Below are 23,461 nucleotides of genomic sequence, written 5' to 3' on the forward strand. Positions count from 1 at the left end.
ATCATTGAAAGGTACATGAAAGCCCAGGTAAGTACTCACTCAGGAACAGCTTTCAGACAAAGGAAAAGGCAGAAGGTCCACCAAGAAAGACAGCTCTGTATTGTTAAATGGAGAGGCCGAAAATGGGGAGAAGGGCTCTGGCATCATAACAAAGGCCAAGCAGATACCCCGGTGATGGGGGCCCTATAAGAATGCAGACAGCTGGCTCCCTGAGCATTCCTCACACCACTTCACATCTGGATCACCTGGTGGAATCCCACCACCTGCACTGATGCAAAAGGGCACCGAACCCAGATAAGACTGGCTCTTCACTTGCAGCTCGCTGATTGTAGGCAATAGTGGCTGGTGCTGTAGCTGGGATTTCCTGTTTAAGCTGACACCAGGGGACAGTGTGGTTCAGCTGGTGGGAGCACAGGCACTGGGGCCAGGATTCTGGGCCCTGCTCTGCCGCTGACTCACTGGAGGACCTTAGGCAAGTCTTTCAGAGACAAATTTTCAAAAGTGGCTTCTAATTCTGGATCCTTTGGTTATCCTACCTTCAATACCTATGCGCTGATGTTGAGTGCCCCAACTCCCACTGACTTCAGAACCTCTGAAAATCAGGCCCCAACAACAGCATTGTCAATGTGGGGTGTCTTATGTTAGGCCACTACATCCACGCTTGGGCACTGACATTCTATACCTTGGGGGAGCGTACCCCCATAGTCCTCATTTCCATATAATCGTGATCTTACATATAAAGCACACCTTGTAAGGTAGCAGGGGAAAGGTTATGATCTTCTGAAAGTCATTTCTCTATCTGTGTGTGTGTATCCTTTATGCATATGAAGTTATGAGAGTTGTATTGTATGGTTGTCACTAAAACATGTTGTAAGTTGGGGAATCAGCCAGATATTAGCTACCAGGGGCAATAGCAAAGAAAGTAACAACGCCCGGGTGGGGTGTCAAACAACACATCAACAGCCATTGTCCAGCAAGGGAGCTACAATGTAATGACTCTCCTGCATGAGGCCACACCAGGGGAATTGCTCAACCTTGCTTGGAGAGACTCAGCAATGCCCCCAGACAAGCCTGGACTTGTGCTCCCCAAGCACATGGACTGAGGGTATAAAACAGACAAAGTGGACACATACTGGGCCCTTCTCCTGCCCTCACCTTCACTGCAAGCAACTAAGACACTGAGAAGATGACAGGACTCCAACAGAGGAGATTGGCCCAGGTTTAAAGGAACAAACCTGTATATTAAGGACTGCACTATCCAGTGGGGTGAGAAAAACTGCTTCATCTAGATGCTGCCAAGTCTAATAGTGTTGAGAGTTTAGACTGCATGCTTATATTTTCTTTTGGTAACCACTCTGACTTTTTGCCTATCACTTAAAATCTATCTTTGTAGTTAAAAAATCCATTTGTTTATTCTACCTGAAACAGCGTGTATCTGGACCGGTGATCTGCTAGTTCACTCCAATCCTTGACTCTGGGAGCCAGCCTTACCCTGCTCAGCCCCCACTCCTGGGCTGTTCGCACACAGCCTCTGGCATGTAAGCTGCTCCTTGGATTGTGCAACTGAATGACATTAGCCAATATCTCCGGTCCCAGACACAACCCTAGGAACCTCCATCTTGCAGTGTCCAGTTATGCCCGCTGGACGCTGCAAGCTTATACGAGTTTGTCAATTTAACAAAGAAATTGATATGCACCAGGCTTGTTATCCCAAGGGGAGTCTCTGACACGCTTCAAATCGAATGCACTGCTTCAGGTAGAACAAACAAATAAATTTATTAACTACAAAGATAGAGTTTAAGTGATTATAAGTGATAGGTTCAGATATGCCTACCCAAGAAGGAGGAGTTCTCATGGTCCGTTCAGGGTGCAAACCAGGCCAGTGAGGGGTTGTGTCACTACCTGCCCTGTAACCTTGGGCGCCTCACAATGCTTTACTGTTGTAGCTCCCAACCTGGGCTACTCACAATCAGCCTACCAGCATGCAGGTCACACCCTGAGACTGCCCGGGTTCAGCATTACTGACCCCAGCCGCCTGTCTACCGCTCCCACCAGTCTGGTCTACAACTTACAGGTGACCCCAATGCACTCCCAGACCCGAATTTTCCCAACACCCATGTACTCTGTAATGTCCAGCCCTCTCCTAGCCAGGTCAGTGAACTAATATGGTTATTTTTTTTCCTCTAAAGACACAAAAACACATGCCAGCTTATGAACTAAACTGGGAGTCAATACGCCCTTCCCTTTAAACACCGCACTGAGTTGGTTTACGGTAAAAATGAAATAAATGCATTAACAAAATATACATAGGATTAAGTGAGTTCAAGAATAAGGAAAGAAGATAGTTACAACAAAACAAAACATGCTTCTAAAGTCTAAAGCTTAATTTAGCAAGATACAGCCTTTGTTCCAGATGGTTTCTCTCACCAGCCATTTTTCTTCCCAGTCATGGCTGACTTTCCCTCAGTCAAGACCTTCCACCAAGTCCAAGGTGCTGGCTCCCCTTGTCTTCTTAGGTGAACGATCTTTGCCTAAACAGGTTTCTCACCTATCTTCACTTCCAGAGACTTCAAGCCCCCCTCCTTGAGGTTGAAGGACCCATCTTCTCAGCTTGCCCCAATTCTGGCCTCTTATGTCTGTCTAGCGGTGGTTGCCAAAGATGGCTTCTGTCCTTGCTTATAGCTTTCTAAGTTCAATTACCTTGTTTCAAGAGAAGGGGATGTCATGCTCTTCTTCCTTTCCTGTGGCCTTCCCATCCCCTATACATAAATGGGGCTTCCATTGTTTTGATTCTATCATGCTTAATTTACACAGGAACCAGGTAAATAGCTACCCCTCCCCTAGTCTGGGCGGGAACTATTCCTTCTTTTGTTCAGCCACACTCTTTAAAACATACTATGAATGAGTATTCATTCCTCATATAGCATTCATACAGGCATTTTACAATACCAATCACCAGCGAATTACAGGCATTCATAAAAGACCTCACATGGTGCACAAATATTGCCTTCAATTGGTTGATTCAATTGCTTACAAATAATAAGCATTTAGCCTCCCTGTCTTTATAGCCCAGTAAACCTTTGAACTGGATTCTTCTGAAAAGTGAAACCCAGACCAAGCGTCTCTCTCCTGCTGGGTACAGCCATGCTGTCTCTTCCCCCGCTTGTTAGCTTTATCTGCCATGCCAACGTGCTGGTCTAGACATGCTGACCCCCAACCATCTTGGAGCTTAATAATTCCGTTTACTGCACATGTAAATTGCAAGCCCATTATCTACTCAACCCTGCGTCATCTGTATTCAAGACCTGGGCAGACCTGTTTTCCAACTCCCTATGGCATGCCTGGTTTAAACGCACTTTAATCATAACTGCAGACTGTATTCATAATAATGCAATGTCGTGTATTTCCACCACACAAGAATATTAACTATCAGCGAGTTATTCGTTTTCAAATGATACTTCACAAGGCATATTTTGTACCAAGATTATTCCAATAGCATGTAGGGTGTGAATACAGGGATGCTTAGTGTCACAGGAGTGGAGAAGAGGACACAAGCAGATGTTACACCATGGCTGTAAGAGCCCTTGTGTCCTACACCATAGTGCAGAATGCCTAGATGGCTTCCCTTGATCTTGGCCAGCTACAGGGTCAGGAAGGCTTGACCAATGCCCACTGGTGGAATGGATTCTGGCAGCCAGGGCACCCAAGAAAATCATAGAAGCCTCATCCAGCAGCCTCTTGGCCCTTGCCATTTACAAACTGACATTGATTCCTCTGAATTCCTCAGTCGTGGTATGACCATCAGCTGTCATGGGACAAGAACAATTTCACTAGCAGGTGCTCAGAAGAACCTCCAGTCCCCTCCCACACTCACTCACCACACACTCGTTGCAGAACCTGGAAGAATAAAAGCAGACGCAGCAGGGAGAACGTACAGTGACCAGCATAACACCACACAGCCTGTGGTCCCTGCCCTGTCTCCCCCTCAGCTGCTTGCAGCCAACATGCTGCAGGACCAGAAGATCTGGACTGGCCATCAGGCGAGCTGGGGGTGAAAAACACTTGTTCCCCTTTCATCCTTCCAAAGCCTTCCAGCCACGCTCCCTCTTTCACGGGATGCAGTCACGTAGCTACGAAGCAGAAGTGTGACTCCAGGTCGTTGTCCCTCTGCTGAAGGTTAGATATGGCGTGGAAGATTAATTCCCCCAATGTGACACTCTAAAGCGATGGGAAAGTGCATTTTTATGTCCCTCTGTGCACTGACAGTAACTGCAAGTAAGATCTCTTTTACTAACTTTGCGATGTCACCAGCTGTCATCTGAGCTTCATCTCTATGAGCAACACAGGTGGGTGAATGTGAGCTGCTGAGCCCAGCTCCTGCATAGACAATACCCTTTAGAGTCAAGCCACCGAGAATCTCCTCTAGTCTCCTGGAAGTTAAGGCTCAGACTCACTGTAATCTCACATGAGGCAGATTTGCATTCACCTCTACAAAAGGCAGAGCCAAGGGGTCTCGGCAAATGGCATTTTAATTAAAAAAAAAAAAAAAAGACATGAAAGTGCAAGTGAAGGGTGCTGGATTGGAGACTGACTTCATTATGCATGGGACATGGCAGCGTTCACGGCCACATGTGTTGCAACTAGGATGGACTGGAGGAGATTGTTCCGTCTACATGGCCTAGACAAGGCCTTGGGCTCTCTGAAAAGATTGCCAAAAAGGAGGGTGGCTGAGGGGGCGACTAAGATGTGGCTGCTTAAAATCACCAACTCATTTCACAGAAGGCACAAAAACCTGCCAAGACAATAATGGCTTCTGGGTACTTGTACTGAGCCCAAACGGGTCAGTTCCAGAACCTGCCATATTAGCAGATGCATAGCCCCAGCACTTGAGTTAAATTCCAGCTGTCGTGAGAGTAAGGGGAAGATCTTCTGTCTTGCAGGTATATAGGAAGCCAGATAAGAGAGAGTCTATAAGGTTTATCATATATAATTGGGGGCCTGATTTTCTTTCCATTTCAAATAGCTATGTCACAGACTTCTAGAAAGAGACTCAAAATATACAGCAGAAGTTTGCAATTTTTTCCACTATAGAACAAACGCCATTATAATATCCAAACGCCCTATAGTCCTTATCCTATAGCACAAGTCTCTCCACTCACTTAGCAGGGACTGGCTTACCAATAAAAGAGAAACATTGCTGGGCTCTAAAAAGAACATTCTACAATCGTCAGTGACTAATATATGTTTGCAACTTATGGACTTTAGTGCAGTGATGGGAAAATCCTCAGAGATCGAATAGCATCCCTCAGGGGGAACTGAGATACCAGAACACTTCTCTTAGCACATCGAAGTTGCAAACAAACCCATATATTCTCCACCAGGACCAAGGATTTCACCCTGAGGAGGTAAGTATTTACAGAGCTCACACATCTTGCCTCTCCACTAAGAACCTCTCCATCTGGAGAGGCATGAACATAACAGAAACCACTCTGGAGTATTTCATTTGTCATCTAAAAGCTTCCTCCGTGACCCACTTTAAAAAGGCAAAGGCAGACAGGATGGAGTGTTTTCACATGTTTATAAATCCAATAAATACAAGTATAACACCAGCCCACTAGAATGGGGCAGGGAAGGAGGCCCAGAGGTGACTGGGAAAACACTGACTTGCAGATGGGAGCATACCAGATAAGTCAGTGGTTCATGCTGATGTGTCGAACAGCTTCTCAATCATCTCGCCCACCTGGTCAACTCTATACTTGATGTACTTCTCAGGATTCTTGGTGAAGGGCACATTGCCATACCTGCCGAGGGCAAGCAAAACAACCCCAGTGTGACACACAACGGACACTGCGCAAAGCCACAGCAGCTGGGACTTCCCTTTTCACTACCATCCGATGCTGCTCTGCTTCTGTCCCCCTCCCAGAGAAACAATATTCCAGCTCCCACATCTTCAGTTTGAGAGGGTGACAGACACTTGGGTAGAGCTCTTCACAGCAAGAATACCTTCTAGCAGGGTTGGTTCAAATGGGTATTCCTGGGTTTCCATTAATATCAAGAGATTTCTCAATGGAGCCCAGCTTTGCACTAGCTAGAACATAGCCACCAGTCGTCTTGCAGTTAGAAGCCATTTATAAATGCCGCGATCTAACTGAGAACAATCATATCAGCCAACCTCAGCTTGCAGAATCTCAAGGGCATATTATACAGAGCTGAGGATGGCTTTGGAAAGTCAGAGTGCAGCAAACTGCCTCACTTTTGGTTTGTTCTGGGCCCAGGAGAACTCAACATATCCCCAGAAGAACCAGGACAGAGGACACTGCTCCTGGAGAAGAGTGGTCACCTGTGTAAGAAGGCACTGTAGGTCTCTTTCACAATGGTTTTCTGGGCCTTGCGGATTTTGTCCCTCTGCTCCATGTCAGGGATGGCCCAGGCCTTCTGGATTTTACACAGCTCCTCCAGGCCGTCATTGAAACCCTTTCCATTAAAACAGGAGAAAAAGGTTAGGAGACACATCTGTGTCCAAGTTTCATATGGCGCATTGTGCCAGGCAAGCACAGTTCAGGGTTAGCACTGATCCAGGGAAAGTTCTCTGGCCCCACAAAGGCTTCTTACCTTAAAACGCTCCTTTATCATCTGCCTCTCCTTATCCTTGAGCTGTGAGGAGAGAAGAAGAGATGTTATTTCCCCCTCCCAGTATAAATGTCCTCACTGCTGCTCACTCTCTGAATTCCTGTTTATCTCCACCTGGACTGACCAGCCTCAGGAGAAAAAGCCAAATGTTTTATTCCTCAAGAGCCTCTGAAAGGCTTTTAGAATCCCACCACCCACATGGTGCCATCTTTATCATCATTCACTGGCTCCCACTCCCCACACCAACTCTCTCCTGGAAGTTTGTCTTACATGCTTTAGTTAGGACTCAGGAACGGGAACATGTTGGGGAGGAGAGAATCCCACTTTCAACGAATGTCACTCATCTAAAGATTATTTAGGGAGGGAAATTTGGGGCCAGGACAAGTATTACTGTGCATGTAGAGTAGTTGTGCTATGCTCTCAGAAGTTTTACAAGGTGAAGTAGTATCATCTTGCCCAGTTTCAGAGAGAGACACCGAGGCACCGTGCTGTGAAGGGATTTGACCACAGTCACACAGTAAATCTGTGACAGGAGAAAACAGACCCCAAGCCTGATTCCCAATGCACTCTCCACAACGTAACTCTGCCTTCCTGTAGTATTACTGCTTTCCAGAGACATTCTCCCTGGATTTTAAAATCTATATATAGCAGGGGAAATACTTTGGCTGATTTCCATTATCTGAAATTCATCCTTATCACCTCACCTTGACTCCCGATTGAAAGACAGGCAAGTTTCTCTCCGAGATGTATTCTGTTACTTTTAACCAGCTGCAATTGACACGAGAGGGGATGCATTACAGACATAAGAACAGACACTCTGGGTTAAACCAATGGTCCATCTAACCCGCTATCCTGTGTTCCGACAGTGGCCAATGCCAGGTGCCTCAGAGGGAATGAACAGGCAATCATTGAGTGATCTATCCCGTCGTCTACTCCCAGCTTCTGGCAAACAGAGGCTAGGGACACCCAGAGCATGGGGTTGCAACCCTGACTATGCTGGCTAATAGCCATTGATGGATCTATCCTCCATGAATTTATTTAGTTCTTTTTTGAGCCCTGTTATAGTTTTGGCCTTCAGAACATCCCCTAGCAATGAGTTCTACAGGTTGACTGTGCATCATGTGAAGAAGTACTTCCTTTGGTTTGTTTTAAACTTTCTGCTGATTCATTTCTTTGGGCGACCCCTGGTTATGAGAAGGAGTAAAACAACACTTCCTTGTTCACTTTCTCCACATCTGTTAAGATTTTATAGACCTGTATCGTATTCCATCTTAGTCCTCTCTTTTCCAAGCTGCAAAGACCCAGTCCTTTTAATCTCTCCTAACGTGGAAGCTGATCCACACCCTTAATAATTTTGTTGCCCGTCTCTATACCTTTACAATTCTAAGGTATCTTTTTTGAGATGAAGTGACCAGATCGGCATGCAGTATTCAAAATGTGAGCATACCATGGATTTATATAGAGGCATTATGATATTTTCTGTCTTATTAGCTATCCCTTATTATCTATAGACAGCGAGTTATCCAGCAAGGAATCTCTCAGAAAGCTAGTACATACTCTCCTTGGGGCTAGATAAAGTGGGCAGTTTCCACATCACATGTCCAGATGTCTTTCCATGATGAACACTTCCCATACTATGTTAAACTCTTTCAAATCATATTGTTTGTGGTTCCCTTTTATACTGTTCTCTCCCACCACTCAGTTAGGACTGGGCATTAAGGTCTATACAGAGAGTAGACGGTCTCTCAAGCCATAATGAGGGCTAAGGAAAGAGAAAAGACAATCCCTCCTGACCTGCGCTGGTAGGTCTGGATCTGCTGCTCAATGTGCTCCCTGTAAGACCTCTCTGCTGTTTTCTGAGTCACGGCCACCAACTGGATTAGCTCAGACCTGGTAGAAGGAGAGAAGAGCTTATCAAACACCACAAACCAGCTCATCTCCTGCCAATCCACTGTTGCTAATTGGGTGGTGGGGTTTCAAACCTTCATTAGCAAGGCCCCTTGGCCCTTTTTAAATTAACAATCCCCCATTTTGGAGTGACAACAGTCAGAACACACAAGCCAGGACACAGAAATTGCTCCAAGCTGGATGCTTTCCAGCGCTGGATTCTTACTGCTGAGAAAATGAAAGACTCTGATGCACTCAAAGCCCTGTCTGGTGCTCTTCTTTTCCTCCCTCTTGTGCAATGTAAGAAAGACTTCAAAGGGCAGTTTCAAAGGGGGAAAAAATACCAGAGAAGATAAACCAGTGAGGAAATGCATTCAACTTATTGGAGTTAAAAAAGGGGGGGGAACCCCCCAAAACACTCAACCTAAAGTCCCCACAGCAGTGAAATTCAGTCTGTTTGGAATGCACAGAGATTTGTCCAGAGATGCACTTACTTTTCAAGGGATTTAAGGATGTAATTGTAGTTGTTGTGCAGGAAGATGGCACTCAAAGCTGGGTCCTCATAAACCTTGGATTTACTGAGAAGGTTTAGTTGCAAGTTGCCCAATACTTTGCCTTAATGAGAAAAAACACAATAGAGGACAAAGGATTTTTAATCAAGACTGCAGAAGATGATTGCCCACAATGCCTTGTTATTACAGAAGATAACATACAGGGCTCAGTTTTCAGAATCTTTAGGTGCACAACTGAGCATACATCTACTGCATGCAAATCTTCTTAATAATTTGTAGATGTAATCAAAACAGTGGACACGAATTAGGCGTGCAAAATGCACACAACTGTACATCTACCTTGTCTGAAGTTCCCGCACACAATTCCTAGTATTCATGCAACCATTTCCTTCAAGGAGCAGCTGAGAGCTCCACAAGAGGTCGTACCCCTGCTGCACCATTTCCTACAGTGGCATCTCCATATATTGCATGCCATCGTGGATTCCATTAGCAGCAGAGGACCAAATTTGGCCCTTGCATCAGCAGCCACTGCTCTCACTGAAGTCAAGGAGTATTCCATCTGTTTGTGCCAGGGCTAAATTTGGCCCAGGACCTGTCTTCTGACATCAACCAAGTTTAATGCTGACATGCCCCATCTAAGTGGCTGCTGCATGCTGAATTCAGTAATAGTCTGGCACTTTGGTCCCAGGCCAGAATTACCAGTCAATAACTTAAACGGCAACTACAACAGCCTTAGCTGTGCCACCCATCTGAACAGTCCGAACATGCCTCGCGGAGCACAAGCAGAGGTGTGAAGAAAGCAATTGAGGGAGAGCTGTGCATGGTACTCACAGATGTAGGTGCTGAGCAGTCGTCTGCTAAATTCAGAACTGTAGCTGCTAGCTGAAGAGCTGGTCTCTGTAAGGAAAAGAATCTTAAACCAGTTAACATGCCACCCAAGGGGCCTGGTTTGGTTAGTCTGCCTCTACTCAAACAAGTCATTTTATTGTTGCTATGAAATTATAAAGCCAGACTCAAGTTGTCAATGAAAATTACTCTCCCTCCTCACCCCAGATACGCATCAGATTATTTAGAACAAGAAAGGACAGACTGCACTCAGTTTGACCCCAGTATTTGCACCAACTGCTAGAAAGCCATGCTACGGGACAGACCTATTCCTTCTTTACTATCATTTTAAGATTAAGAGAATAGGAACTGAGATACAGAAGACACCCTATTAATCAGAAATCGAGCAACTGAATGTAATAAAAGGTCTTTTTTTAGCACTAGATGTTCTCAACCAAGGAACAGAGAAGTTATTTTTCTTAATAGCAAGCACCTATTGTACTGTACCTGCAACTTAATCCAAACAAGCAGCAGCACTCTGGAAAGTTTCAGCTAACACCACCCTTGCTGATAATAGCCTGCCCGGGCTCTGCACAAGCACTGTTCAAGTACCATACCCCATCCACACAGGTGATAGCCTTGGCTTGAGTAAATTCTATTGCCTGCATGTGCAAATGTTTTAAAAGTGCACACACAAATATTCTTCTGCAGGCCACACGGTCAGGAAACAGTGTGTGAGCAGAGTCCAACAGAGGCCACTCGGAAAACTTGGCCCATAGAATTCTGCATGGCTGTAAGCCAGACCAAGTTTGCTTGAAGGATTGGGATCCTTTTGAGTTTGTAACAAAATCCCAAACTGCTTTTGGAGCTGGGTCTGGTGGAGCCGGGTCTGGTGGAGCCGCCAATGAAGCGAAGAGGGTCTTTCCTGCTGTAAGAAGTCTGGACAGTTGTCAAAAAAAGAGCTGGGTCTGCAAAGGACAGTATGACAGAACAATTGGGCCAACTCCCCCTGGAAAAGCCTGTCCCCAGCAGCATAACAGAGAGAATTCAGTGCAACAATACAGACTTTATCCCATTTTAACTAACATCCTCCCTGCAAATTAGCAGCTACATCCACATGTTCACTGTAATACAACACTGACTCCCCTCTCCCACTGAGTCAGGGAGCTTCTGGGTTATTCATTTTTTAAAAGACAACTGATTTTGAATCATTAGATATTGGTTTAAGAATCAACAGCAATATGCAACTATAGTCAAAGGTGATATAACAGGTCGAGTGGGTAACGCACACACTCTGCTTACCTCTGGGATCTAAAGGAATATTGTATGTGTCCCCAAGAACTACAAAGTTTAAGGTAGAGCAGAGAGAAAAGGGGAGGGAGGAGAGAGAAAGAAATGCAAAGTGCAAAAAGACAGGTTAGAGACCACCATCCCTTCAAGGGGAACAAAGCAGATATTAACACAGAGCAACCACGGAGCTGATGGCAGAGCAGGCAGGATTCGCTCCTTCAAGACCACAGAAATGGTGCTGAGATGAAGGAGGAAATGTATATTTTGTACTAGGGCAAGGCAGGATGTAACGTAACACTGTCATCACTCAGAGGATAAAAAGTATCACCAAGGGCCTGACCAAACTCCTGTTAAAGTCAATTATTTCAGTGGGATTGGTCCCCCAAGCAAACTGGGTACTGCTGAATAGAACTGAGTGGCTCTGGCCCCCTCCCTTAGTGTGAGCTACATACCCTTTCTAGAATACAAGTGGATGAGACAGAGTCTGCCTGGGTATTGTTCAATGCAGGCGGAGAGCTGGTGTTGGTGTGCACCACACTTATTTGTCCTCAGGTGAAAACATTCGTGTCTGAGTGAAATGTTTCACCAGAGCAAAACACCAGCCAATCACTTCGGACAGAATTAAGAGAGTGGCCACAGCAATAGAAAACTCTACTGAGATGAGCAACTCTGCACCGGCTGGGTTAGGTACCCTGTGCTGGGCTAGACTACCTATGGCAGCAGGGCTAATTTCTTTGATTCAATGATAGAATTCCCTCATGTTGTTGGTGCTGCATGAGAACACTATCGGCAAAGGCAGACGAGGGCTTTGACACTGGGGATCCTGGAAGAGAGACAGGACAGGCTATAATACTTTGGTCACGATTCACTGGCAGTTCTGAGGCACCAGTTGCCAAGCTGAGTTATCAGCTCTGGAAGCCTGCAAAGGTCTGTAATTATTCTGACCTATCATTTTACTGAGTAAACTCACTGACGCAGCATTTTTTCCTGCTGACTTCCACCACCATCTTTCTACACCTGATGGGACGATTTGTTATATTTAAAAATTGAATGAGCTTCCGTCTGATGGTTTCCCAGGCATTTCAGTATATGAACCACCCTAAAGGCAATTGTAAGCTTTTTGTATGGTCTCCTACTACAATTGTCTTCCCTGTGACACAGCTGCACTTTCCCTCCCTTTAGTAAATAACGTGAGCCTCACCTTTCAGGAAACAAACAAGAAAATTGAATTTGCACCATCTGTTTGGTCAATGAAAGAGTTAACGCCACAGATGTCTTTCGCCATGAACCAGTTTATCAGGGAAAGAGAGCAGGTGTTAGAGTGGAGGAGGAAATGATGGTTTGCTGAGGAGATAGTTGCTGAGATGGGTTAGCCACTGATATGAATATTCTGACTGCTGTTAATGAGAGATGACTGCATGAGGGGGCATAGTGTGAACATGACAGGTAAAATGCAGTTCCTCATTAGTCAAACCTCATTACCAGGAACTCAGCTGGAACAACTATTATTCTATAATTCACTCTAGAGATTAGATCTGCACTGATCTGCCTTGCCTATTCTTTATAGGACAGGCCATTTGTTAGCCATCTTACTCTACCTCACTTCATAGCTAGAGAGTAAAGGTAATCCAGTTGTGCATGATGGCAGCACATCTAGAAGGCGAAAAGGGAACCAACTGCAGATCCCCTTGAGCTCTCCAGGAATCATGTCATGGCAGATCAACCGATAAGACAACCTATTGGCAGAGGAAAAGCTGGCATGCTAATGAGAGTTCTTGTTAAGGAGGTTTAACCTTCAGGAAAATGGCTCAAACATTGTAGGAAAGTCACCCCTGCAGCCAGGGAGTCCCATGCATGTACCTTGGGATGCCAGCATGGCGCCTGCTGTCTCCTGGAAATCCAGCAACTGCTGCAGGAAGAGAATGGCCTTCAAGAGAGGGGGGAATAGAGAGGAAAAGTCAAACGGAATTCACATTGGGTTTCTTATCCTCCCTTATTAAACACAACAAAGATGCCCTCGCCCACATAAAGTCAGCCACAAACCTGCAAGAAACAGTACACTCATTTAAAGTGGTATTTAACAACATTTTGTCGGCTCTCAAAGCACTTTATAAACCTACACAGGTACCAACTGTACAAAGGTCACCTGAAATGCAGTCATCTCCAGGGTGGAAGACAGCACCTCTTTAACTGTACACAGCTACACTACAGTTTAGGACTAGAAGTGAAGAGGAAGAACGTATTTAATAGTAAGTAAAGGGGGAATTTTGGCAGAAGGATATAGCTACAGCTGGAGTTTGGCCAAGCCACTGAAGTTGGTCTCCCTTTCCAAGAATTACCATTTGATAATTAACATGTAAAAGAGTTCAGGGAATTGGTTTCATGGCATCTCCAGCAGCAGCACAGAGCCCTCTAACACGCTGGGACACTGGTTCTGTAAAGACCGTCAGGGAAGAGCGCTATGTACTGAATCACCAACATTATATCCTGCAGTTCTGTTTTTCCTGGAAGTCTCCCATCCACATACTGACAGTTGCCATCCTGCTTAGCAATAAAAACAGGCATTTTCCAGGCTGTTGACTAAGTATATGTTATATTTGTGCAATGTCCAAGCACTGCATCTTATCTTCAGATCTCCCAGGTTTGGTGGGACACATAGAAACCTTTAATTGCAGCCCCAGCCTCTCACATCCCATATACTACCCTAATGCCTTGGGGAAGAAACCAGTGCAGGAATCTAGAAACCATGAAACCTAATCTCTTAATGGAAGCCAAATAATTCTTCTACTGATATCAAAGACAGCCTAATTTAAACACATGCAATTCCCCTGCTGCTCCTGTTGAAACAGAGATACTGGCCTCTGGGGGACTGATGTTAGCAGGAAGAGAGGAGTGGATTTTATAAAGGGATGTTTCAGATCATTGCCACATACATTGCTGGTGAGTTCATGAACTGTCCCATCTTTCGGCATGTTATACTCCTTGTCTGGATCATTCTTACAGGGGAGGAGAGAAAGATACAGATAAAATGGTTAATGAAAGTAAAAAAAAAAAAAATTTTTTTTAAAAATAAAAAACATTGCTTTTCAGGCAAGTATATTGACAAGGTTGTTTTTCCAAGCTTCCTCAATACTGTCCTCACCCTAATGCTCACAACCCCATCTACTGGTGACCAGAGGCTACAACTTCAAAGCAGTCCATAGCAAAGGTGGAAAAAGACAGCTAAAGGCACAACCTGCTTGCTCCAAAACGTATGGATTCATTAAAGACTATCTTATGGTCATCATAAGTTCGGTTCACCAATGTTAATGGATTGATTTAGCGAGAACTCTCCCTTTAGCTGGAGACTGTTTCAAAATTTGGGCACGTAAATTTAACTAAATATTTTCTTATTAAAAAAAAAAAAAGATCTCAGGTCATTTTCAAAACGTATGTGCAGTCTTGGCTTTCCCTGTAAAATGATTTGCAATACTGTGCATTAGGGACATTAAACAGAGAACTGCATTATATGCAGCCTTATTATAAATACATTTTAAAACAAGGGTTAGCAAAGTCTATTCCTCCTTACCCTAACAAGTCAGCACTCTGCATTTCTTTTGCAACTGATACCTAAGGCAATGAAGGGAATGCAGCTCTTGAATTACTTAAGTTGTTGGTAAGGTTGCCATCTTGCAGAAGAAACAGGAAGCTGAACTCAGGTCATTGTTAATTAACATAATATCGCCACAGTTCAGCCTGGTGATTCTCTTAGGTTACCGAAGAAGAGACCAGTGGAGTGGAAGTTACCTTAATGTTGTCTGCAAAGTCCTCCAGTGCTTTTGCACCTGTGGTTTCCATCGAGGTGATCAGCCCAGGAAGCTTGTTCTTTGTGCTGGCTGCAGTGCCCTGGAATGGCCCAGTGCATGGCATAAGATGTCTCAGTGAAGATGGCTGTCACTACCTCCCCTTTCACCCACCATCTGACCTTCCCATCATCCCTCAGGGCATCTCTCAGTCTCAATTCTCTTAGTGGTGGGACTTCGCTGGAAGAATATTTACAGTCTAGTAAATCATAGATTCTCATCAGAAATGCCACTGATTGGTTCAGCTGGCAGCAGAGGGGAAGTCCCAAATGAGCCTAGAGCTGAATCCCCATCTTATAATTTATTGATTTCCCATCTTAAAACACTTGAAGCCATGAGGCTACACATTGTGGCCACCAATCTCCAACCATGCAGGAATGGGGAGGGGGGTGGAGGAGGGGTGTCCTTTGGAAAAAAGAGTGACTCTTTGCTCAAACTGACCAGCGTGGGGGAGGAGGCACTCTAACAGCTGAACCCAATGCAATGATAAGGAGCCTCACCAAAGCTGGACATAGTGCCTGGCCCCTGGAGAGTCTTTTTGCAGCTGAGTGGCACATTGTAGTTTTTAAGCCCATTTATAGCAGTTACAAATGAGCTTAATCCACCAACCTCTGACCTAAAAGAGCCTCTATTTAACACCATCATCTGCTAGGCCCCTCCTCAGAACAACTAGCCTTTCAGATGACATGAGAAGACTTCCTTAAGAGCACATTCTTAACTAGATTCAATGGTATTGAAGATTAATGACCTCAGACGTGGTCGGAGGTGTGGTACAAGAACCTAGACATAGCCCGTCACCTGGTATCTGAGCTCCAAATTACTACTTTAACTGGAGAGAACTGTTACTAACTGATGTACGATTCTCCTTTCTCCAGGGATAGAGCAAACTGCCTTTGCATCATTCCCAGTCCTTGATGTCTCAGGGAACGAGAAACTGGGACTCCAAGCTGGGTCTACTGCATGTTAGTGAGTGGCACAACCATATCGCTGGTTGGGTTCTGTTCTAAGGTTTTTAATATTTTTGGCTATTGTAAAAGTCACTTAAGAAGCACTACAGACAAAGCTGCAGGACTTTCTCCAGTCACCACCCACCTGTAAGACTTGATCGAACTCTGGCTTCGTCTGCTTCAGGTGTCTGAGGATGGGGAAGATGGTGAGCACAGCTGAATAGTCATGCCGAATGATGGCCTTCCGGGCTGCAGAGACAATGTTATCCCCTTCTATCATCAGGTTATCCAGAGACTCCTACAAGACAACCACCAGAAACAGGAGGATGAGTCTTCCACTCAGGAAGCACCAGGTAAACAGAGGGAAATAGGCAGGGAATGGTTCTGCAAACCAAACAATACAAATCAAACCAAGGTGATGAGCTTAAGGGACCTGAATGAGGGAGTCAAAGGTCTTCTTCTGGTGGTGCTCTGGGATGATTTCTGTCAGGAGCTGGTACTCGCTCTGGGCCAGTTTCACAAAGGCGCTAACACAGTGAATGTACGCATCAATCTCAATGTCCAACATGTCATCCCTCCCTGTGGGAACAGCACAAATTTATGAGAGCCAGGCCCGTACTGATCCCTCCAGGGTCGCATTGACCCCACCAATGACATTTCTCATTCCAAGACCCTGGTTTACATACAGCTCTCTGGGTTTCCTCTGGAGCAGACAGTTCAGATATTTCACTTTAAAGTCATGTGCAAATGTGACCAGTCTAAGTACAGATCCCAAGACTGTGCCACAGACCCTGCCCCATAAAATTTGCTCCTAAAAGTTGCACACACCCAGTAATGAGCGTACATGGAGGTTTCAAGCTATGGAAACGGGGACGCAGGGGTGCCACTTGCTCTCTCCAGCATCACAACAAAGCTCATATTGGAGATGTTTTCTACCAGGACTGCAGGGTTTTGACTACATTTATTAGGGGTAGGAACAAGCTGTTCTAAGACTGGGAAGGGATGAGAGGACTGCAGTGAATTATTCAACACCTTCTCTGGTTTTATTTTTAGTGAGTTTAAATGGTTTCCACCCCTCACGCTGATGAACTACTGCCATTGTGAATCAGCATTTCTGGAAATGCAACGCTTCGCTGGAAGACATCTGCTCCCCATGGAGAGCAGCTCAGTACTAGAGTGCAGGAGGACATTTAAATCCTATGTTCCTGGAATGTCAGAATGGTTATGCATGAGATTTGCCACATGGGGCTGGATGTGCACACAGGACAGCCAGGAACTCTTAAATCATCTGCTATTTGAAGAGTCTACCTGTAACTGCTACACAGCGAGAAAACCGGAGAGGGGCTGGCTTCTCCCAGACACTATACACAGCTCCTTTCCAACCCAATATCTGCGGCATGTGATGGAAATAGAGTCACTCCATCATACTGATGGAAGTCCCTTAGGTCAGCCTGTAACAGGGATGCTCAAAGTCTGGCACAAACATGACACACAATTCTAAAATTGTGATCTACAGACTAGAAAGGACCAAAATGGAGCATTGCATGCTGGGACCTGTGGTTTGTTGGCTCCTTCTCAGTACTGAGGAAACCAGTAGCTGCAATCTGTTCCATTTTCTATGAGACAGGAACAGCCCTCCAGACAGATGATAATCTTTGGTTGGGCAAAGTTTGGGGACCCCTGCTTTAGAGAGTAGGGCATGCATGCCTAGTAGGAACAAGTTCTCTTGAACGGACAAGAGCAAAGCTTTATAACCAGAGATGGCCCCTACTCCATGACTGCCCACATGGAAGGAAAGTCACTGGCTAAGAGACCCCGCGAAACATGCTGAAAAGAAGGGACATTAGCCAGCTTGTTATTACGACGCGGTACTTACCAGCAGCTGGCCCATGCTTGTCGTTCAGGGTATCGGAAAGGTGTTTAACTCGTAAATCATGCTCATGACCTAGTGAGATGTCAGCCGGCACAAACAGAAGGCTCAGTTTATCCAGGGTGGATACAGCATGGATGCTCACGCAGGCCGGAAGCCACTTGAAGCTTTGGTTATTCAGTCTGTCAGAAACCTATACACACATGCTGTCCTGGAAAGCCCACCCACGTCCCCTTTCCGGGCACCATAGCAGGAGTAGCCCTTTGAAGTCTGATGGGAAGTGTGAACCAGACATGTCATTTGCCAAGCCCAAGATGCCCTTCACACCCCTTGGCACAAGCTCTACCTGACACAGTGGGCATGGGGAATCCAATTTGCACATTGGCTGTTAAGAGCCAGAACTCAGACAGTCACCTCTGCCACTCAGTATTTGGGAAGTGTTTTTGAAAGGGTAATTGTAGCTCCTGGGGTCCCCTTTACAGTTGTGTGAACTAAAACATAGGTGAAAATATCTATATGCAGATGAAGCTGCAATCATTTCCTTCGAGCTGATCTCTTTATTGTTACAGGAATAGAAAAAGCCTAAAGATATTTTAAAGCAAGTGATCTCTCTGCTTGCCTATCGTGTTCAAGTCCCCAAGCAGACAGCAGAGCCAGGGACGACATTTCGGGATGCAGGGGCAAACTTGCTTGTAGCTGCCTTTTGTGCATTCCTCTGTGAGGAGGAGGACAACAGCAAATTGGATCTTGGGCAGGTGCTGGTGTGACACATTCTTATCAGGGTTGGAAGGGCCACTACCAATCTGAAGCCTTCTTAAAGTTCAGGCAAAGTGAAACAAAGACGGAAACACCAAGGGGGATGTCACTAAGGCAGAGCAGAGCTTCCCTTAGCCAGCCAACTGTATAATGGATTGACTTTTCCAAGATCAGATGGCCCATGACCTTACAGAGCCAGCTGAAGAATGGCTTGCTACCCTGGTTTTAATGCTCCATTCCTTTATCTTCTACCATGTTTTGAGTCTAACACAAATTAACACTTTTCAATCAGTGTAGCTCCTTTGTCAAGTTACCCCACGATCCCGTAGGATAAAGGTTAACACTACCCACACAGTGAGGCTGTGGGCTAATGGAAGCCCTGCCTGTGGAAGTAGATCTGATATATAGTAAAGATCCAAGGGTGAAGAAGTGAGAGATGTGATTACCTTCCATAGGAATGAGGTTAGAGGCCCCCTTTTTCCCATCTAGACCATGCTGAGAATACTGTTTCAGAAGGTTCTGAGCCTTCCGGATCGTGCCTGTCACCAGAGCCACAAAGAGAAGAGACAAGACGACCTAGGAAATGAGTGAGAAAAACACACCAGCAGCCCTCCACCAGTGCTAGTCATTGCAACCCAGTGAGATTATAATGGGTAACAGTGAGCATGCTCAGTACACAAACAAGAACCCCAAACTGGGTAACACAATGCCAACATTGTGCCAACACAATGGCCTATCCAAATCTGTGGCTTCCTTCTTACTTGAGAAGGCAGAACTCAAACCAAGCACTGTGGAATCAGCTTCAACATGCTTCGGAGGTACTGGGGATGGGAGAAAGGTCAAATCTGCTGAGAAAGGAGGCCAGGAAACATCCCTCCAGGGACACTTTGATTGAACTTGGGCACAAAAGGCTTAAGACCACAATTCCCTGCTGTGTGAAAGCAGGTACTCACGATCAGTCCAAACCTTCATATTATCCACCAACAGTCCCCCACAAACCAAGGGCATCCAGTGACCTTTACTACACAACAAGAAACCTGACAGGCAATTAACGCTACAGAAAGATATGCCCACCCGGGGAGGTGTTTTATGAGCATGCTCAGTGTGGATCAACGAGGATTCTAACAGCGGAGGTGAAGAAGAATCTCTTGCAGTAAAAGGGCTAACAACAACAGCATCAGGCACCAGTAGCTAAAGAGTGATTAGGGCACAGAATCTGCTCATCCCCCTTCCCTAGTTCTAGAGTTAAAGGGGGCAGGGTGAAGGCAATCACCAGGACACTATCCTTTTGAGGAACTGCAAATCAATTAAGCCACAGAAAAAGACAATTAATATTAAAAAAATACAACAGACGGCATTACACAATAGCTGGTGCTGGACCCCCTGGCTAGGAAGCACTGCAAGCACAAAACAGAAAGCATTAAAGTGTCAAGTGTAAACTAAGCACTGCTTACATATGGAAAGGTTAGTTTTAGCTCATGGTATGAACATTAACAGAAAACCCCACAGATACATACACACACAGACACCCCAAGGCAGATACTGCTGTCACATTGCTGCATGAATGTGGAATTGAAAACTTTGGAAAGGTATAAGCCGCTCTCTGGAGGGTTAACATGAAATGCAAATAAATTAACAAAAAAATCAAAATATAGCCAAAATACAAAGCAACACTTGCACTTTTTATTTAAAAAAAATCATAACATGCACCAACGCCCAACTTCCAGCAGCAACTCTGGCTGCCACATCACAGGTGCTATTAGCTAGTCTGGAGATCAGTGTTACGAGAACTGGTTTACGCTGTCTGAAAAGTGAGAAGTCTTATCCTATACGCCTGCCAAAGTTTAAACTATAGGACAGGGCATAGGGGTGCTAGCTGTTCCACTAAAGGACAATGGTAGCTTCCCTCTCCCCTTACCCAGGTGCTCAAGGGAAGGTTTATACATGTGTGGATAACTAGAAGACACAGGAGGTAGAATGTCTTTGGGAAGACCAGGCTCCCAAATTGGATATGATGGGAGTGGGTTGAAGATCCCAGGTGTATTAAGTTCACTTCCCAATTCTAAAACATTAACCCTTGAGTAAAACACCTCTACTTGCAACATTTTCTTTTTCTGATTCATCCCACTAATTTACAAAATGGTCTTAACCACTTATTGAAAAAATCTCAATAGAACAAATTCACATGGTGGTAATTTTCTTACTTCTACACATTCCAAAGGCTTGGGAAGAGTCACGTACACTTCCTATATTGATATCGTTTACTCCATAGGCCTCTGCAGTATTTGTTTTTATGTAATCCTCTACCCAGATCCTAACTGATTCATCTAGGGCAGTTTTAAAACACACGAGTTCTTTTCATACCAACGCCTCCAATTTGTTACAGGCACTTTCAGAAATCTTACTTACAACAGAACTTATTTGATTGTTTCCAATGGCCCTAAAATGTCAATGAATCCTGGAAACATTTCTGGTTGCTGGTTTTGTAAGCATTCGTGCAAACCTCTCCCCACATATATTATATATTGGAGTCAAATGTAAATTGCAGATATCACTCCTGCTGATCTGTCATGTTGTAAGAATTCATTTAGCATGCATGCAGAACACATCAGTAGGAATAGCTAGTCCTAGTGGCATGGCCCACAACCTCTTGACTTGCTTGTCTCAGATAAGAGCTGCGCACTGTCAGTAGTGCATTTTCTCATTTGCACAAGAACAATCAGATGCATTTATATTCAGACATAGCAAGTGTTTGTGTGATTATTTCAATGCTGCTGCATCCCTGGTACTTTGTATCACAATTAGGCCTTAATGGATTCTATTGGAAGCCAAATGCCTTTGTTCTATGATTATTTCCTCTGATTAGGAAGCTTTCAAATCAAATGGGATAGTGCAGCAGTTACTAATGAAGGCATCAAATTCAAGAGCTGAGCAGGGATCTAACTGGGGACACAGAAACAGGCTATTCATCCTGCTGCTCAAAGATTATATTGCCTTCCCCATGGTACCACCTCCCCAACCGCTACGTAAACTGGAACAGAAAGAAATTAACTGATATGAGCATAAGCTGATGCTTATGGAAGAAGGCCAATACACTCCTGGAGAACAATCAAGGTCACCTCCAGATAATTAATGAGCCTTTCGCTCCCACTAAGGTCAAATATAAAGTGCAAGTTCTCAGACTGCTCTGCTGTCCTTTCCAATATGGCAGTTTCCCATCCTCTGAGCAGTTTTCTAATGCAACAGAAGGTAGCTGTGCTCCCTATTTCCTTGTGAATTGACAGCAGGTGTCTGTAGGAGAGTGGGTGAAATTCAATAGCCTTTGTACGGAGAGGGTCAGATCATAATGGTCTTTTCTGGACTTACAAGTCTATGAACACCCAACAGTTCTGGGAAGAGGTTTCTTTAGTTAGCGCCTCCTACTGGCTCTAGAACAGCAGTTAACACAAAAATGGCAGCTTTTTAAAAGCTTCTTGCCAGCAGAGTGGCAGATGTTTTAAGAATGATATTTAGAACAGTGGGATTTTTCTCGCCATGCTGTAGCAATTTTAGGACACGTACCCCTTTGGAGCCCCAACTACTCTTGCCCTCTTCAATGCAGAGCTAAAATTTAGGAGTGGGAAGTGATCAGCGTTTTAAAAGGGCTGTAAAGCATTACGTCTCCAATGAAACATATTGTGACAAGTTCCACTCATTTGCCAGCAGACGCCTTCATTTTAGGTTAGCTTTAAGAGCGTCTCCGTCTCACAATGAAGGATGTTGGAATGCATTTCAATGAATTGCTGAAATTTCACTCCAAAGCTTTAGAAACCTTGCTCATTTTGTCTAGCCCACAGCTGTGAAAAGGATCATTTTGGAGAACTATGAAGGCCTTACAAGTATGTGATGTGACCTCAGGAAGGTGCTGAAGAAGTATGTGGTACAACTGCAAAAGAAACGGTGGTGGTGATACAAGACTGCATTGACACAATGAACAGGTATTGATAATAAGCTCCTCAGAACCCAGCTTAATCCTAGTGGGTTCTCTGGCTTGCAGCCTTGCCCTCATACCTTGCCATCATTTTCACAGACACTAGCATCCTTGGACTTTGCTTAGCATGTGAAAGGGCTGTAGCACAGATTCATTTAGTGATTTATTCTTTGCAACAGATTAAAGTGTGTGTCAGGGTCTGTGCTGGGATATTCTTCCATTAGGACTGGGGAGCTCTTAACCTAGATGCTTGAACTACCAGATACCCTCCTCTTAATGCTGCCTGAGATTTGATCTGGAGTTAGCTTTGATCACTGAATCAATGGCATAGAAAACATAGCAATTTCCTTGCCCAAACTTCAGCACTATGAAGATTAAAATAAGGGGCAATTAAACTCCAATAGAAGAATTTTGTTATGGAGTTCCACAGTTCTGATTTGGAGATCGGTTAGACCTTCATCTCCAGAGCCGTCCCTGAAAGCTGATGGGTCTGTGGGAAATAAGACGGGCCAATGCCAGGAGATAAAATAAGAAAGGCTAGGAAAAGATCTCATTTCTGGGTAACTATGCAGTTACAATATATGGCAGGTGTATTTGGAGATGGACAAGTCACTAAGAACTTGAGCCTGGTTCAAAGAGAGACTCTGTCCTTGTCTGAGAATATGGAAGACACGAATTAGCACTATTATTTCTTGAGACTCAATACCCTAGATGATCACTTTATCGGATCTCTATTTGACACATGTAATGTCATCTCCATTTGCTTATCTTCTGAGTTTGTTTCTGTAACCCAGAAACACAAATACAAACACAGCCACTACTTGGCTTATCCTACAAACTCTCTGGCTAAACATAGATCTAGGCCAAAATTTCCAAAGTGACTAGTGGTTTTGGGTGCCCAAATGGAAACCTTTTAGGCCTGGTTTTCCTGT

General features: G+C 44.7%; 1 protein-coding gene across 16 annotated transcripts in view; it reads right to left on the reverse strand.

Moving 5' to 3' along the window:
* Positions 1 to 2,266: 2,266 nt before the first annotated feature.
* The window catches only part of EXOC7 (exocyst complex component 7), a 39,926-nt gene continuing 18,731 nt past the window's right edge, over positions 2,267 to 23,461 (reverse strand). For 3 of the 16 annotated variants that reach the window (XM_043496336.1, XM_038371112.2, XM_043496344.1), the window contains 15 exons: positions 19,006 to 19,098; positions 17,810 to 17,878; positions 16,367 to 16,512; positions 16,079 to 16,231; positions 14,931 to 15,029; positions 14,078 to 14,140; positions 13,005 to 13,071; positions 11,157 to 11,195; positions 9,861 to 9,926; positions 9,012 to 9,132; positions 8,425 to 8,520; positions 7,335 to 7,398; positions 6,613 to 6,654; positions 6,341 to 6,474; positions 5,562 to 5,801 (listed from right to left, as the gene is read on the reverse strand). In XM_043496336.1, the coding sequence (XP_043352271.1) occupies positions 5,699 to 5,801; positions 6,341 to 6,474; positions 6,613 to 6,654; positions 7,335 to 7,398; positions 8,425 to 8,520; positions 9,012 to 9,132; positions 9,861 to 9,926; positions 11,157 to 11,195; positions 13,005 to 13,071; positions 14,078 to 14,140; positions 14,931 to 15,029; positions 16,079 to 16,231; positions 16,367 to 16,512; positions 17,810 to 17,878; positions 19,006 to 19,098 (1,355 nt within the window). In that variant the 3' untranslated portion in view covers positions 5,562 to 5,698. Of the gene's footprint in view, positions 3,806 to 3,878; positions 4,171 to 4,295; positions 4,431 to 5,561; positions 5,802 to 6,340; positions 6,475 to 6,612; positions 6,655 to 7,334; positions 7,399 to 8,424; positions 8,521 to 9,011; positions 9,133 to 9,860; positions 9,927 to 10,361; positions 10,823 to 11,156; positions 11,196 to 13,004; positions 13,072 to 14,077; positions 14,141 to 14,930; positions 15,030 to 16,078; positions 16,232 to 16,366; positions 16,513 to 17,809; positions 17,879 to 19,005; positions 19,099 to 23,461 lie in introns of those variants that run through there. The other 13 variants (XM_043496340.1, XM_038371114.2, XM_043496342.1 and 10 more) reach the window with 9 other exon arrangements.

The sequence above is a fragment of the Dermochelys coriacea genome, chromosome 14, assembly GCF_009764565.3.
Source record: "Dermochelys coriacea isolate rDerCor1 chromosome 14, rDerCor1.pri.v4, whole genome shotgun sequence".
NCBI classification, from domain to species: Eukaryota; Metazoa; Chordata; order Testudines; family Dermochelyidae; genus Dermochelys; species Dermochelys coriacea.